Genomic DNA, 12,700 nt, shown 5'->3' on the forward strand with positions numbered 1-12,700 from the left:
CTACTCGCTTAATGAGATTGAGACTAATACAAGCATCTAACCCCAACAAAGGTACTTGGTTCTGAACATCAACAACAATAAATTTAATATCTGAAGATGCAGTCTCTACCTTGCAATTAATTATAATTTCTCCAACAGGTTTTATTTTAAAATCATCATTACCATAAGAAACTATTGTAACATTACTTTTATTTATTTTTTTTTATACCAAGATTTTGAATATACTCAAGAGGCAAAACATTTACTTCTGCACCAGTATCTAACTTAAATTCTACTATGCAATTTTTTACCTGAACTTTCTGCTTCCAGACATTCTGAGAACTTCCAGATTTCAATAAACCTACAGTTTTGACACAATTGATAAACAACTCACTATCATCACTTTCACTACCACTATGTTGGTTTTTTACTTCATGTACTCCCTTCCTGCTCACCGACTCTCTTTTCTCCAGACCATTGGTGCTCTTACTACACACTCCAGCAAAATGGTTTCTACCCTGGCAACGGGCACAAGTTTTGCCATATGCTGGACACTTTCTTCCTCGATGTTTGAACCCGCAATAACTGCAGACTTTTTGTGATGTACCTCTATTTGACCTCACTGCATCTACTGTTGATTCAGCTGTAAACGCTTTTGCTTGAATTTTACTGCTTTCACTTAGTCTACATGTTGTAATAGCCTTTTGTAATGTCAGCTTGGATTCTCTTAGGAAACTTTCTTGTGTTTGTTTGTCTTTTATTCCAATAACAATTCTATCTCTAACCATGTCGTCCTGATCTTTATACTCAGTTATTTTCACTGCTTTCTTTAACTCAGTCACGAAACTATCAAAATGTTGCCCCTCTTTTTGGACAATGCTGTTGAACTTGAACCGCTCATAAATTACGTTAGACTTATGGGAGCAATACTCTTCAAATTTATCCAAGACAGGTTGCAACTTTTTATCATCTCCTTCATTAAATGTGAAAGTGTTGAACAATTCTAATCCATCATCTCCCAGTAAACTTAAGAATGTGGCCAGTCTCTTTTTCTCAGGCTTATCTTCTAAATCGGTGGCGTCCATGTAGAGGTTAAATTTTTGAGAGAACCTCCTCCAGTTTGCCGCCAAATTGCCATCATCTAATACAAGGGGTTCTGGGGGTTTAAATTGATTTTCCATTTTTCTTCTAGACACAACTCACTACTCGATTAAACCCCGGCCCGACCTGACACCATGTAAGATATGGCTTAAAATAAAGATTAGATCTTTAGTAGTATACCTGTTTATTCAAGAAAATACATAACACATCACATGTATATCAATCACCTCTGGCCTCTAGATGACGACTGTCCTAACAGGTAACTGTCATTACCATTACCTCTTAGGACTTCAGCCACCTTTACATATAGCATTTATATAACACATATTACATCATGTAGATCGTCCATTCTTCTTCGTAATTCGATCACATAATCTTCACCTGCAACATCTTCTCCAGGTCGACACCCAAACTCTAGATCACAAGGTAGTCGCATTTCGCGTCCGAATAGGACTTTGGCTGGTGTCTGGCCTGTTGATTCGTTAACAGCAGATCTGTACGCCATTGTGAAGAACGGAAGGTATTGGTCCCAGTCTCGCTGAAGATCGGACACCATCTTTGTCAAATACTTGCCAACTGTCCTATTCATTCGTTCTACCATACCATCCGATTGCGGATGATACGCGGTGGTTCTTGTTTTCTTCATGCCTAGTCTATCACATATTCCTTGGAATAGATCGCTTTCGAAGTTTCTGCCTTGGTCACTATGGATCTCCAAAGGCACTCCAAATCTGCTGATATATTCTTGGATCAACTTATCTGCAACGGTGGCGGCTTTCTGGTCTGGAAGTGCGTAAATCTCGACCCACTTAGTAAAGTAATCCATTACTACCAACATGTACTTGCCTCCATTTTCACTTTCTGGAAATGGCCCAGCGATGTCCAAAGCTATTCTTTCAAACGGGCTTCCAACATTATATTGTCTCATAGGGGCTCTCCTTTTTCGATAAGGCCCGTTACTCGTAGCACAAATAGTACATTTCTTACACCAGTCTTTTACATCGTCGGAACTGTTCATCCAATGAAACCGTTCCCGAATTCGCTGAAGGGTCTTCTTTACACCAAAATGCCCTCCTGATGGACTGTCGTGTAATTGACGAAGTACTTCGACTATTCTGCTCTTTGGGATCACCAACTGTCTTCTCTTTTCTGAACCATCATCATTTTCCAGGACTCGTTTGAGCAAGCCATCTTCGATGATAAATGAGTCCCACTGGGCCCAATACGTCTTAACTACTGAGCATAGGTTTGATATTTCCTGCCAAGGTGGTCGACGGATTTCCTCTTTCCATTTTCGGATTTTCTGTATAACTGGATCTCTCTCTCTTGTTCTTCCCTTATCTTAGTAGGCGTCCAGTCGTCGTTGACAATCGTCGTTCTTAGCACTGCTGCTTCCTTGGATTCCGTTTTGTTGCAGTGGGAACACTCTGCTGGGCATGGCCTTCTGGAAAGAGAATCAGCGTTTCTGTGGCTAACTCCGGCCCGGTGCTCAATCTTAAAATCGTATTCTTGGAGTCGTTCGATCCACCTGGCTATCTGACCCTCTGGATTCTTAAACTGCATCAACCATTTAAGGGCAGCATGGTCGGTTCGGATTACAAACTTCCTACCATAAAGGTATTGATAGAAGTGCTCTACTGATTTTACTACTGCTAGAAGTTCTCTTCTCGTGACACAATAATTCCGCTCAGGTTTTGAAAGAACTTTACTAAAATATCCGAGGACTCGTTCCCGTCCTCCTTGAATCTGAGACAGCACTCCTCCAATTCCCACATTACTTGCATCTGTATCTAAGATGAACTCTCCTTCTGGCAGTGGATACCCTAAAATTGGTGCTGTTATTAAATGCTTTTTCAAGGTCTCAAAGGCATTTTGGCAGTCTGTATCCCAGCGGTAATCTCTTGCTTCCTCCGTAAGTCGCGTTAATGGCTTAGCGATATCTGCAAACTTCTTAATAAACCTCCGGTAGTAAGTACATAGTCCAAGAAAACTTCTCACTTTATGTTTGTCAGTTGGTTTTGGCCATTCCTTAATGGAATCGATTTTTCCCTTATCCACGGCCACTCCTTCTTTACTGACTATATGACCCAGATAATTGACTCTACCTTGAAATAGCTGGCACTTCTTGGGGTTTAGCATCAATTGGGCAGCTTTAAGTCGATTAAAAACGTTTTCTAAATTCCTCAAATGATCTTCGAATGTCTCCCCCAAGACGATTATGTCATCTAAATAAACCAGGCATGTTTTCCAAGATAACCCTCTCAACACATTTTCCATAAGCCTCTCAAATGTCGCAGGAGCATTACAGAGTCCAAATGGCATAACGTTGAATTGCCACAATCCAGATCCTGTGGTGAAGGCTGTCTTTTCTTTATCTACTGGGTCCATTTCTACCTGCCAGTATCCAGACTTCAAATCCAAAGTAGAAAACAATTTACTTCCAGCCAATGTGTCCAATGTATCGTCGATCCGAGGCAGAGGATAACTATCTTTCTTGGTAACGTTGTTCAGCAAACGGTAATCCACACAGAACCTCGTCGTTCCGTCTTTCTTCTTAACCAAGACCACCGGAGAGACCCATGGGCTCGTAGAAGGTTCTATCACCCCGTCTTTCTTCATTTCCTGAACAATCGTTTCAGCTTCCTCTCTTTTCGCCTGTGGTAATCGTCGAGCTGTTTGACGGATTGGCTTAGCATTACCAGTATCAATTTTATGCTTAACAACGGTAGTTCTTCCCGTCTTTCCTCCTTTCGGTACGAAAATATCACGATACTGTCGAAGAAATTCCCTTAATTTCCTTTTCTCAATCTGATTCAGAGACTGTCCAGCAACTGCAACCATTTGGTCGAATTTGTCGTTGGAATTATCAGATGTTGTCGCCTGACGGATTATGGATGTCACAGGTACACAAGTTCCTACTTTTGTCTCTTTCTTTATGGTCACTGGGTAGTCGTTGACATTGATAAGTCTCACAGGAATTTCCTTAGCCGAAGTCACCAATTCCTTTCCAATTATGATTCCACGGCCAACCTCATCGTCGTGGTTCCAAGGCTCCATCATAACAGGTCTCCCTTCGTCCACAATTTCCTGTAGCCGCGCTACTATGATCGTTTCGCTTCTCGCAGGCACGATTGTATCTTCTGTAATGGCTGCTTGCACAGTGTTGTCATTATGTGGATGGAGAAATACCTCCTCGTTGCCAACTTTGATTACCTTATTCTTAAAATCCAATTGGAATCCATGCATATTCATTACGTCCATTCCTAATATAACATCCTCTTCGATGTCAGCAACTATAACAGTATGGACGAACTTTTCTGCTCCAATTCCCAATTGTACCTGGATTTCTCCATGAATGTTGGCATTTTCACCTGTAGCGGTCCGAAGTCGCAACCTCGTTGGTAACAGTTTCTTTCGGCTGTTTATAACTGTCGGGCGTATAATGGTTCTGGTCGCTCCGGTATCCACCAACAACGTATGCTTTTTACCATTTATGTCTCCATCTACATATACACTATCTTCACGACATTTCAAAGAAGCTATTAGTATGAGAGGGTCTTTGGAAAAGTTCTGGGTCGAAGCTGCCCCCCTAAGGCTGACCCGTTTTTCTGATGGTGAGTTTCTTGATTTGCGTCGTACCTAGGGTGCTTACAGGAGCTTCGTACGTGTCCTATTTCGCCACAATTCCAGCATCTGATGGTCTTCGTTTTCTTGTATGTCATGCTTTTTATCATATTAACGAGCTGGTCAAGTTTATCTTCATCTCCTTCCTCTTTTACAGTTCTAACTTTACTGTACCCGCCAGAGGCCTGCGTAGCTGACTCGTATTCGAGGGCGGCGGATAAGACATCAACCAGCGTTTTGTGACGAGCTAATCGCAGTGTTCTCTGCATTTCATGATCACGAAGACCATCAATAAACGTTTGAACGGCCAATTTTTCCATCATGTCTTCGGGAGCTGTTGGATAAGCATATCGTACTAATCTGGCAATATCTAACTCATATTCTTGAAGAGCCTCCTCTTTCTTCTGTCTATGATTTTTAAGCTGCGACTGATATACATGCTCCAAATGTTCGTGGCCATATCGCATATTTAACCTCTTCTTAAGTTGTTCGAAATCATCCGTCTCTTCTACGGCTATGGTCTGAAGCACATCTAAGGCATCTCCTCGAAGAGCGATAGTCAGGTTTACAGCCTTTTCTTTTTCAGACCATCCATTCGCTCTTGCAGCTGATTCGAACTGTTTCATGTAGTTATTCCATGACGATTTTCCGTCGAAAGTTGGGACTTTCACATGGACAGAACCTCCACTTCCTTCAAATTTCGGCCGTATTTCAAACTTACATTTCGTCTCGTCTTCTTTTGTCTCTACTGTAATTGGATTGTTTCCTCTCTCTGCCGCCCCTGTTTCCTCCAGCTTCTTTTCCATTTCTTTCCATATCTTTTCTTCGAAGGCCAACATATCGGCAGCAACTTGGTTTTTTAACGAAGATATTCTATCGTCCAGGGCAGACATCTCAGAAGTGACTTTAGAGATTTCCGAAGAGATGTTAGCAGAAACTTTGCTTTCCAGAGAAGAAATCTCATTAGAAACTTTGTTTTCTAAAGAAGCGATGTCGCCGGAAACTTTCGAAATATCGCCAGAAACTTTGTTCTCTAATGATGCGATGTCACCAGAAACTTTCGAAATATCGCCAGACACTTTGTTCTCTAATGATGCGATGTCACCAGAAACTTTGGCTACATCACCAGAAACTTTCGAAATCGACGAGAGGACAGCATCTTCAAATATATAAGTCTCTGGATCTAGACCTTCTTCTAGCAAAGCGTTCTTTAGTCGTTGGACTAACTCAGCCTTTTTCCGGTAGAAGCTAATTCTCTGTCTTCGAGATGTCTTCTTAAATTCGTCACTGTGAGCTCATAAATCGTCATCATTTTCACAATTTATTTTATATTCACTTTTGACACCAATGAAATGAATTTATTTAACTGCTGTCTTTATTCAATTTATAATGTCTTTATTAAAAGGTTCTTATTTTAATTTATTAAAAAGCACGATAACTTATATTAATTTATTTAACGAATCATACATAATTTATATAGGCGAACGTAACATTTAAATCGCGAGCGCGTCTTCAAAATCAACTGTCCCTTCCATGAAAGCTCCGTTATTATATATCAAAACACAGCCAGTCGAGAATTCAGCCTGATTATACTAGAAGGTCAATCCGGGTCATCGTTTCGACCGTTTTCTGGAAGGTCCGTTCAGGTAAATAGAAGCCAGCTGGTAGAATTATCTCGTACAATCTATAACATATTAGTAATAATAAAAACATGTTTACAGGTTTTTAAATATGACTCATATTTTTACGTAACAATACCATCAGTTTTTAATTCGAACAAATTTTTCGAGGTATTTTCAAAATTATAAGATGGGTGATATAGACGATAATCAACCAGGTCCATAAACCAAAAAGGTTTAAAATAACTGAGAAAAATCCCAAGTTTTTGACGGTATAGATATTATAAAATTTATATTTGAATATTTACCTGTAAGCGTTTCACTTAAAAATTTGTTAAGACTGTCACTTACTTTCTTGCGAAGCTAAAGGCGTTAGTGATATAAATTAATATTCTTATAGAATAACTTTTTAATAAATTTTATTAAATCACGGAGGTAATGAACGTTTTCGACTGTAATCCACTATGTCTAAAGTTATAAGAGAGCTAATATACAACTGTTTTAATGGTACCTAGTGAATTATCATGATATAGAATAATTGTTCCATACAGTAAGTGTACACGCGTACGAGAGTTTCTTTGTAACAAAATGAAATGCGCTTGATAATTTCTTTATTCGAAAAATTATGGTGCGGTTAAGAAACAATCGTTTTGCTATTCGAAAATTTATGCAACCAGATATGAGTATATAGGCTAGCTATACCGTATTTGAATAAGCTTTTTATGTGACTGCAACATGTATTAGTTTCAAAAAAACTTTTTCGTTATGCCAATTTGGAGGCTCCCACATATCAGAAGCCCGGGGTGGACCGACCCGCCCGCCCCCTAGTTACGCCACTGTATAAAACACTGCACAAATTTAAGGAATACCTGACAGACTACCAAATTAATACGAACATTAACACCACACTACAGCAGGACACGACACCTATATGGAGTTATAAAAATTCACAAAGAAAATGTATCCCTCAGACCAATTTTCAGCAGCATGGGCTCTCCTTGCAGCAGACTCTAAAAGTTCTTCCTAGACATAATACAACCTTTAGCACACAACACAACATCTTTTATCAAAAACTCACATCTATTCTTGCAAAAACTAGCAGAAATAGATTACAATTCCAACAATATGATAGTCAGTTTTGACATCACCAATGAACGATTGGAGAAAATAATAAGAGGCAAATTAAAGAGGGATGATACATTGTACAATTCAATGTTATTTCTGGATTGTTTAAATTACTATAAAACTATATTTACTAATGTACCATAACAAGAATAATTAATTAAGATTAATAATTCAATTGAAATACACCAAACGACGTCGATATGCACTCATGCCCCCCACCATCCTTCGTCCCGCTTCTCTACGACGTAATTTAAGAATGTTCCCCAGTTTGTACCCTTCAGATAAAATACACATTCTTGTGTGAGCGCTTTTTCTAAAACTCATAAGGTACACTATTTTTTTATTAATTTGCATATACTTACGAGTTCTGTTTTTATTCCAAGCATGACATGTTATGGGTTGAATGATGCTTCCAAATCTATGTTGTTCAGTCATCTAAACAAGAGTACAAAAAGGATATTAGTTAAATATTTAATTTTACGAGAAAACAAGTCCGAAATTAAGATCTACATTTTATTTAATAGTCTAATAATAGACGATTGCAGTTTCAAAATATTGAATAGCAACAAAAAATTACAATTTGAAAATAAAAATCGACCTGTTTTTGTATTTTTTTCCAAACTCTATTATAAACAAAATTATAAATTATACACTACTTTCCAAAATTAACGCAACATCTCAAATGTACCAGGATTTTGAAGTTATTTTTCTTCTAAACCCTTAATTGGATTTCGATGATTTTTTTCACATTGTAGGCAACATTCTAATTAACTTCTGTATTCTGAGAAATGTCAGCGTTATACCTATATACGGGGTGTAAAAATAAAGTTGTTTTTTATCTTATTTTGCAACACCCTGTGGAATTTATTAGAAACAAATGCTAAATCTTATTAATATTTTGGGATAGTCTCATTAGTCCGGGATCCGAGGCCCATTTTCACCATTTATTACTAACAAGCTAATTTTTCGCCAGTAGCTTAATTTTGATGAGACGCTCAACTTTTGTCCTTACAACAATTTGGTTGATGACTGTGAATTATGTTGATTTGACGATTCTCAAAAATTTTTACTAACGGAGTTTTTTCCTTGTTTATTCTCAAGATGATTATCTAAATTAGTCGAAAAAATATTTGTAGTACAAAATGCAAGGTTTTATCAAAGAGTCTCCCTTTTCAACATGTATCATTAACGAGGTCATGAAAAATAATTACTAACCACCTGATTTTTTTTCTGTTGGTTAGGTAATATTTATAATTTAAGACCCACATTGTACAACAAATTGCGTGGTACGTTATCCTGGTCCTCCAAAGAAATACATATTTGTAATTCATGAAATTAAAAATAAATTTATTTCGGATTCATTCCTGTTCTAGCACTCGAACGAGTAAGACGTGTGCCAAGTACAATTAAAAACCAGTTTGCTTTATCGGTAGTAATTAGTGCTTAATTTAGATTTAATAGTGTAATTTAGAAAAGTGATTTTGGACAAGTTTTGTACGTATTGCTTTTATAATATTATTAAATCATATAAATTATATTTAATTTATACAAAGTGCATAGCAGAGACTGGTTTTACCAGTCTGCTGGTTCTTGCTGGCCATCCAATTCAATGGATTTTAATACAAATTTGGATAGCAAAACCAGTTAAAGAAGAGAAATAAAACGAGGTTACTGTCTGTATTTACATGAACAGTACAAATATAAACAATTCTCCTACAGTTTCTACCTTAACCATGACCCTTCAAACTGCTACAAACAACATTCCAGCAACTACATCACTTTCATACGTAACCGCTGCAAAATCTACACCGCAACCATCTTTTCCAAAAAAAGAACAGGCGATAGTTCTTCACGCAGAAGAAAACCTTAAACTTCTAGACTACGTTAAAGACATTGGCGATATAATCGGACCAAAAAATATTTCCTTTGCATCCAGAATATCTAACAATAGGATCTGCATATATCTAGCGAACTCAAATCTCGTTGATCAACTTCTGAAATCCCACCCAACCGTTTAAATCGGACGCCTTATTTTAAGTATTCGTAAACTTGTCTCCCCAACAAAAAGAATATTAATTTCGAACATCTCTCCTTACATTCCCTATGAACTGGCCGAAAATGCAGTGAAGAGTCTTGGTTTCCAAATAGCCTCTACGTGTCCTTTCTTAAAACAGGCATTCCAGGTGATGAATACTCCCACATCCTTAGCTTCCGCCGTTAAGTATATATTTTTCCTCCCTCTGATAATTTTGAGCTTCACACCTCCTTGTTAATTCCTTTTGAAGGCAATGATAATAAAATTTTTCTGTCTACGGACAAGATGGAATTTTTCTTATGCAAACAATCAGGACATGTTGCTTCTAATTGTCCCAATACTTCATTTGACAACTTATCATCTGAAAATCCTACTGTTTCTCATAACCTCTCAAGTCCAACCACCGAATCAATACACAAATCTTTTATACAAAAGAATACACAATTTCCATCTCATTCTAAACCGTCTCCCTCCCAAACAAATCTGTTTTATTTGTCTTCCTCCCCAGAGAATTGCGAAAATGATACACTATCTGAAAAGTCAGATAAACTATGTTTAAGTTCTCAACTTTCACAGAAAAGGCCACGCTCATCTGTATTATCTATAGGCGATCAGAACCTTCAATCTGGGGAAAACCCCGCAACAGAACAAACTATGTTTCCTCCCAAACAAACAGTTCATAGTTCCTCTAGCACCTCCAATACAAAAAAGAAACGAAAACGTAGTTCTTCTCTCGACCCCAGTCTATCCACTGACTCCAAGCAAGCAATACACGAAGCCTATAAACAAAACCCAGAAGCTTTTGCAGTTCCTCCTGATAATATAATTGCCTTTATCGAGAACGCTTACGGCAGATGTGACCCTGTCTCAGAAGCATTTAAATTCACAACAGATATTAAATCACCTATTCTAACTTTGCAATCAATAAACCCTAATTTTAAAGAAAGACAAAAATCAGAATTACACGCTTAATTAAAAAAATTAAAACTAAAATACATTCTGCAACAAATGATTCTGAAAGTATAAACAGTCTTGATAATTTCCAGGATGCTTGTGATAAAGAATACCTGTCTGATAGTTCACAAACCTCGCAAACATCCAAACACTACATATTAATTTCAGCCTTCACACTGATACAATGGAATTGTGATGAATTTTATCCTCGTCGTCCACGCCTTGAACAGCTCATATCTGAGTCTTCTTCTGACTTTCTATGCCTACAAGAAACAAATTTCACTGATATGTATTCCGGACAACTTAAAAATTTTACAGGTTACCACTATATTCGAACTACCCAACTTCGTGTCAGTGATGGAGCATCAATTTTTGTTTCCACTGATATTTTCCATAAAGAATTTCCGCTAAACACAAACCTCGAAGATATAGACGTTACAGCTTGGTGTCATTACAAAATTACAACTTGTTGCATATACATCCCTCCAAACTACTGTTTAATAAGTTCCGATCTTGAAGATTTAACTTCTCAGCTTCCTACACCTTTTATCTTAGTAGGTGACTTTAATGCGCATAATACTATGTGGGGCTCCGAAAACACATTTGGAAGAGGTAAAACAATCGAAAATTTCCTAAATAACGTAAATATAAACTTACTAAATTCAGGAAGTAGTACATACTTTCACATCCAAACAGGTAGTTTCTCTTCCATAGATTTATCTTTCTGTAATCCCGGAATATTTCCTTTACTTTCATGGTACACATTAAACAGTCTCTATGATAGTAATCATTTTACTATTCTCATCTCTGACCAGTCAAAAATGCTCTCAAGAATTATAACAAAATGGAAAATCACTCAAGCAAACTGGGATCTTTTTAGAACCACTGTTAAGGGAAAACCTATAAATTACTTTTTAACAATGATATAGATACAGATGTAAAACTATTAAATAACGGTTTAACTGAATCTGCTAAGGAATTAATTGGTAAATGCGCGATTGATCCTTCCAAGAAACCTGTTCCGTGGTGGAATGAGTCGTGCAAAATAGCTGTCAAACAATGCAAAAAAGCATTAAATAAATTCCGGAAAACCCATACCACCACGGATTTAATAAATTTTAAAAAACTTAGGGCCAATTCTAGGCGTATTTTAAAAGAAAGTAAGAAAGCCTCATGAAATCAGTACGTTAGTTCAATCACAAAAGATACTTCTCCCGCGCAAATGTGGTCAAAGATAAGACATATGAAAGGTCATAATACATTCCGAATCTTCCCAATAACTCAGATACCAACATTTCCATCCCCAAAATATTTTCTAACACTAGCACTATGAATCTTCCTTTTAATCTCCTAGAATTAAACGAAGCCATATCTTCATTAAAAAACTCAGCAGCCGGTCCTGACGCTATCCTATCAATATTCTTAAAAAATCTCCATCCAGACACACATCTCAAACTGCTAGAGTTATATAATAAGATCTGGTCTCAAATCCAGTTCCCAACGTTATGGCGACAAGTAACTACAATTCCTATCGAAAAGAATGACTCATCTCCAAATCTTCTAAAATCGTATAGACCAATTTCTCTCACTTGTTCACTATGTAAACTGTAAGAAAAGATGGTCAATAATCGCTTACTATGGTATCTAGAAAGAAATAATATTCTTGACCCATTCCAAACAGGTTTCAGATCAAATCGAAGTACAATGGATAACCTGGTCACACTACATATTGACATTGTTAACGCATTTTCGAATAGAAGCGAAGTCATAGCAGTAACTTTAGATATCCAAAGTGCCTTCGACACTGTACAAAAACCTCTAATTCTAAGAAAATTAACGGAATATAATTTAACTGGTAACATTTATTTATTTTTAAAAATTTTTTTAATAAGTCGATATTTTAGAGTATTATTAACAAATGGAAAAATATCAAAACCACACGCTTTGCACAACGGTTTGCCTCAGGACTCAGTTTTAAGCACTACCTTATTTTTACTTAGCATGAATGACTTTTCCTCATATATAGAACCACCAGTCAGGTACTCGATATATGCTGATGATATTATATTATATTGCCAAGGCAGAGTCACAGCTACCACCAGCACTTTGCTACAAAACGCAATAAAAAAAATAGACACCTGGTCTACGCGTGCTGGATTTGTGTTTTCAGCTCCTAAATCCAAAGTAATTCACTTTACCAAAAAGCATAGACCTAATCCACCTTCTATAACTCTAAACGGACTTCGTTTACAAACAGTTAATT

At 37.2% G+C, this 12,700-nt stretch overlaps 1 protein-coding gene across 1 annotated transcript in view; it reads right to left on the reverse strand.

The window, feature by feature from the left end:
* Arpc1 (Actin-related protein 2/3 complex, subunit 1A) overlaps positions 1–12,700 on the reverse strand; it is a 176,216-nt gene that overhangs the window by 63,920 nt on the left and 99,596 nt on the right. The window contains exon 2 of the mRNA XM_072544938.1: positions 7,811–7,883. Coding sequence (XP_072401039.1) covers positions 7,811–7,883 — 73 coding nt within the window. The remainder of the gene's footprint in view (positions 1–7,810; positions 7,884–12,700) is intronic.

The sequence above is a fragment of the Diabrotica undecimpunctata genome, chromosome 1 (genome assembly GCF_040954645.1).
Source record: "Diabrotica undecimpunctata isolate CICGRU chromosome 1, icDiaUnde3, whole genome shotgun sequence".
NCBI classification, from domain to species: domain Eukaryota; kingdom Metazoa; phylum Arthropoda; class Insecta; order Coleoptera; family Chrysomelidae; genus Diabrotica; species Diabrotica undecimpunctata.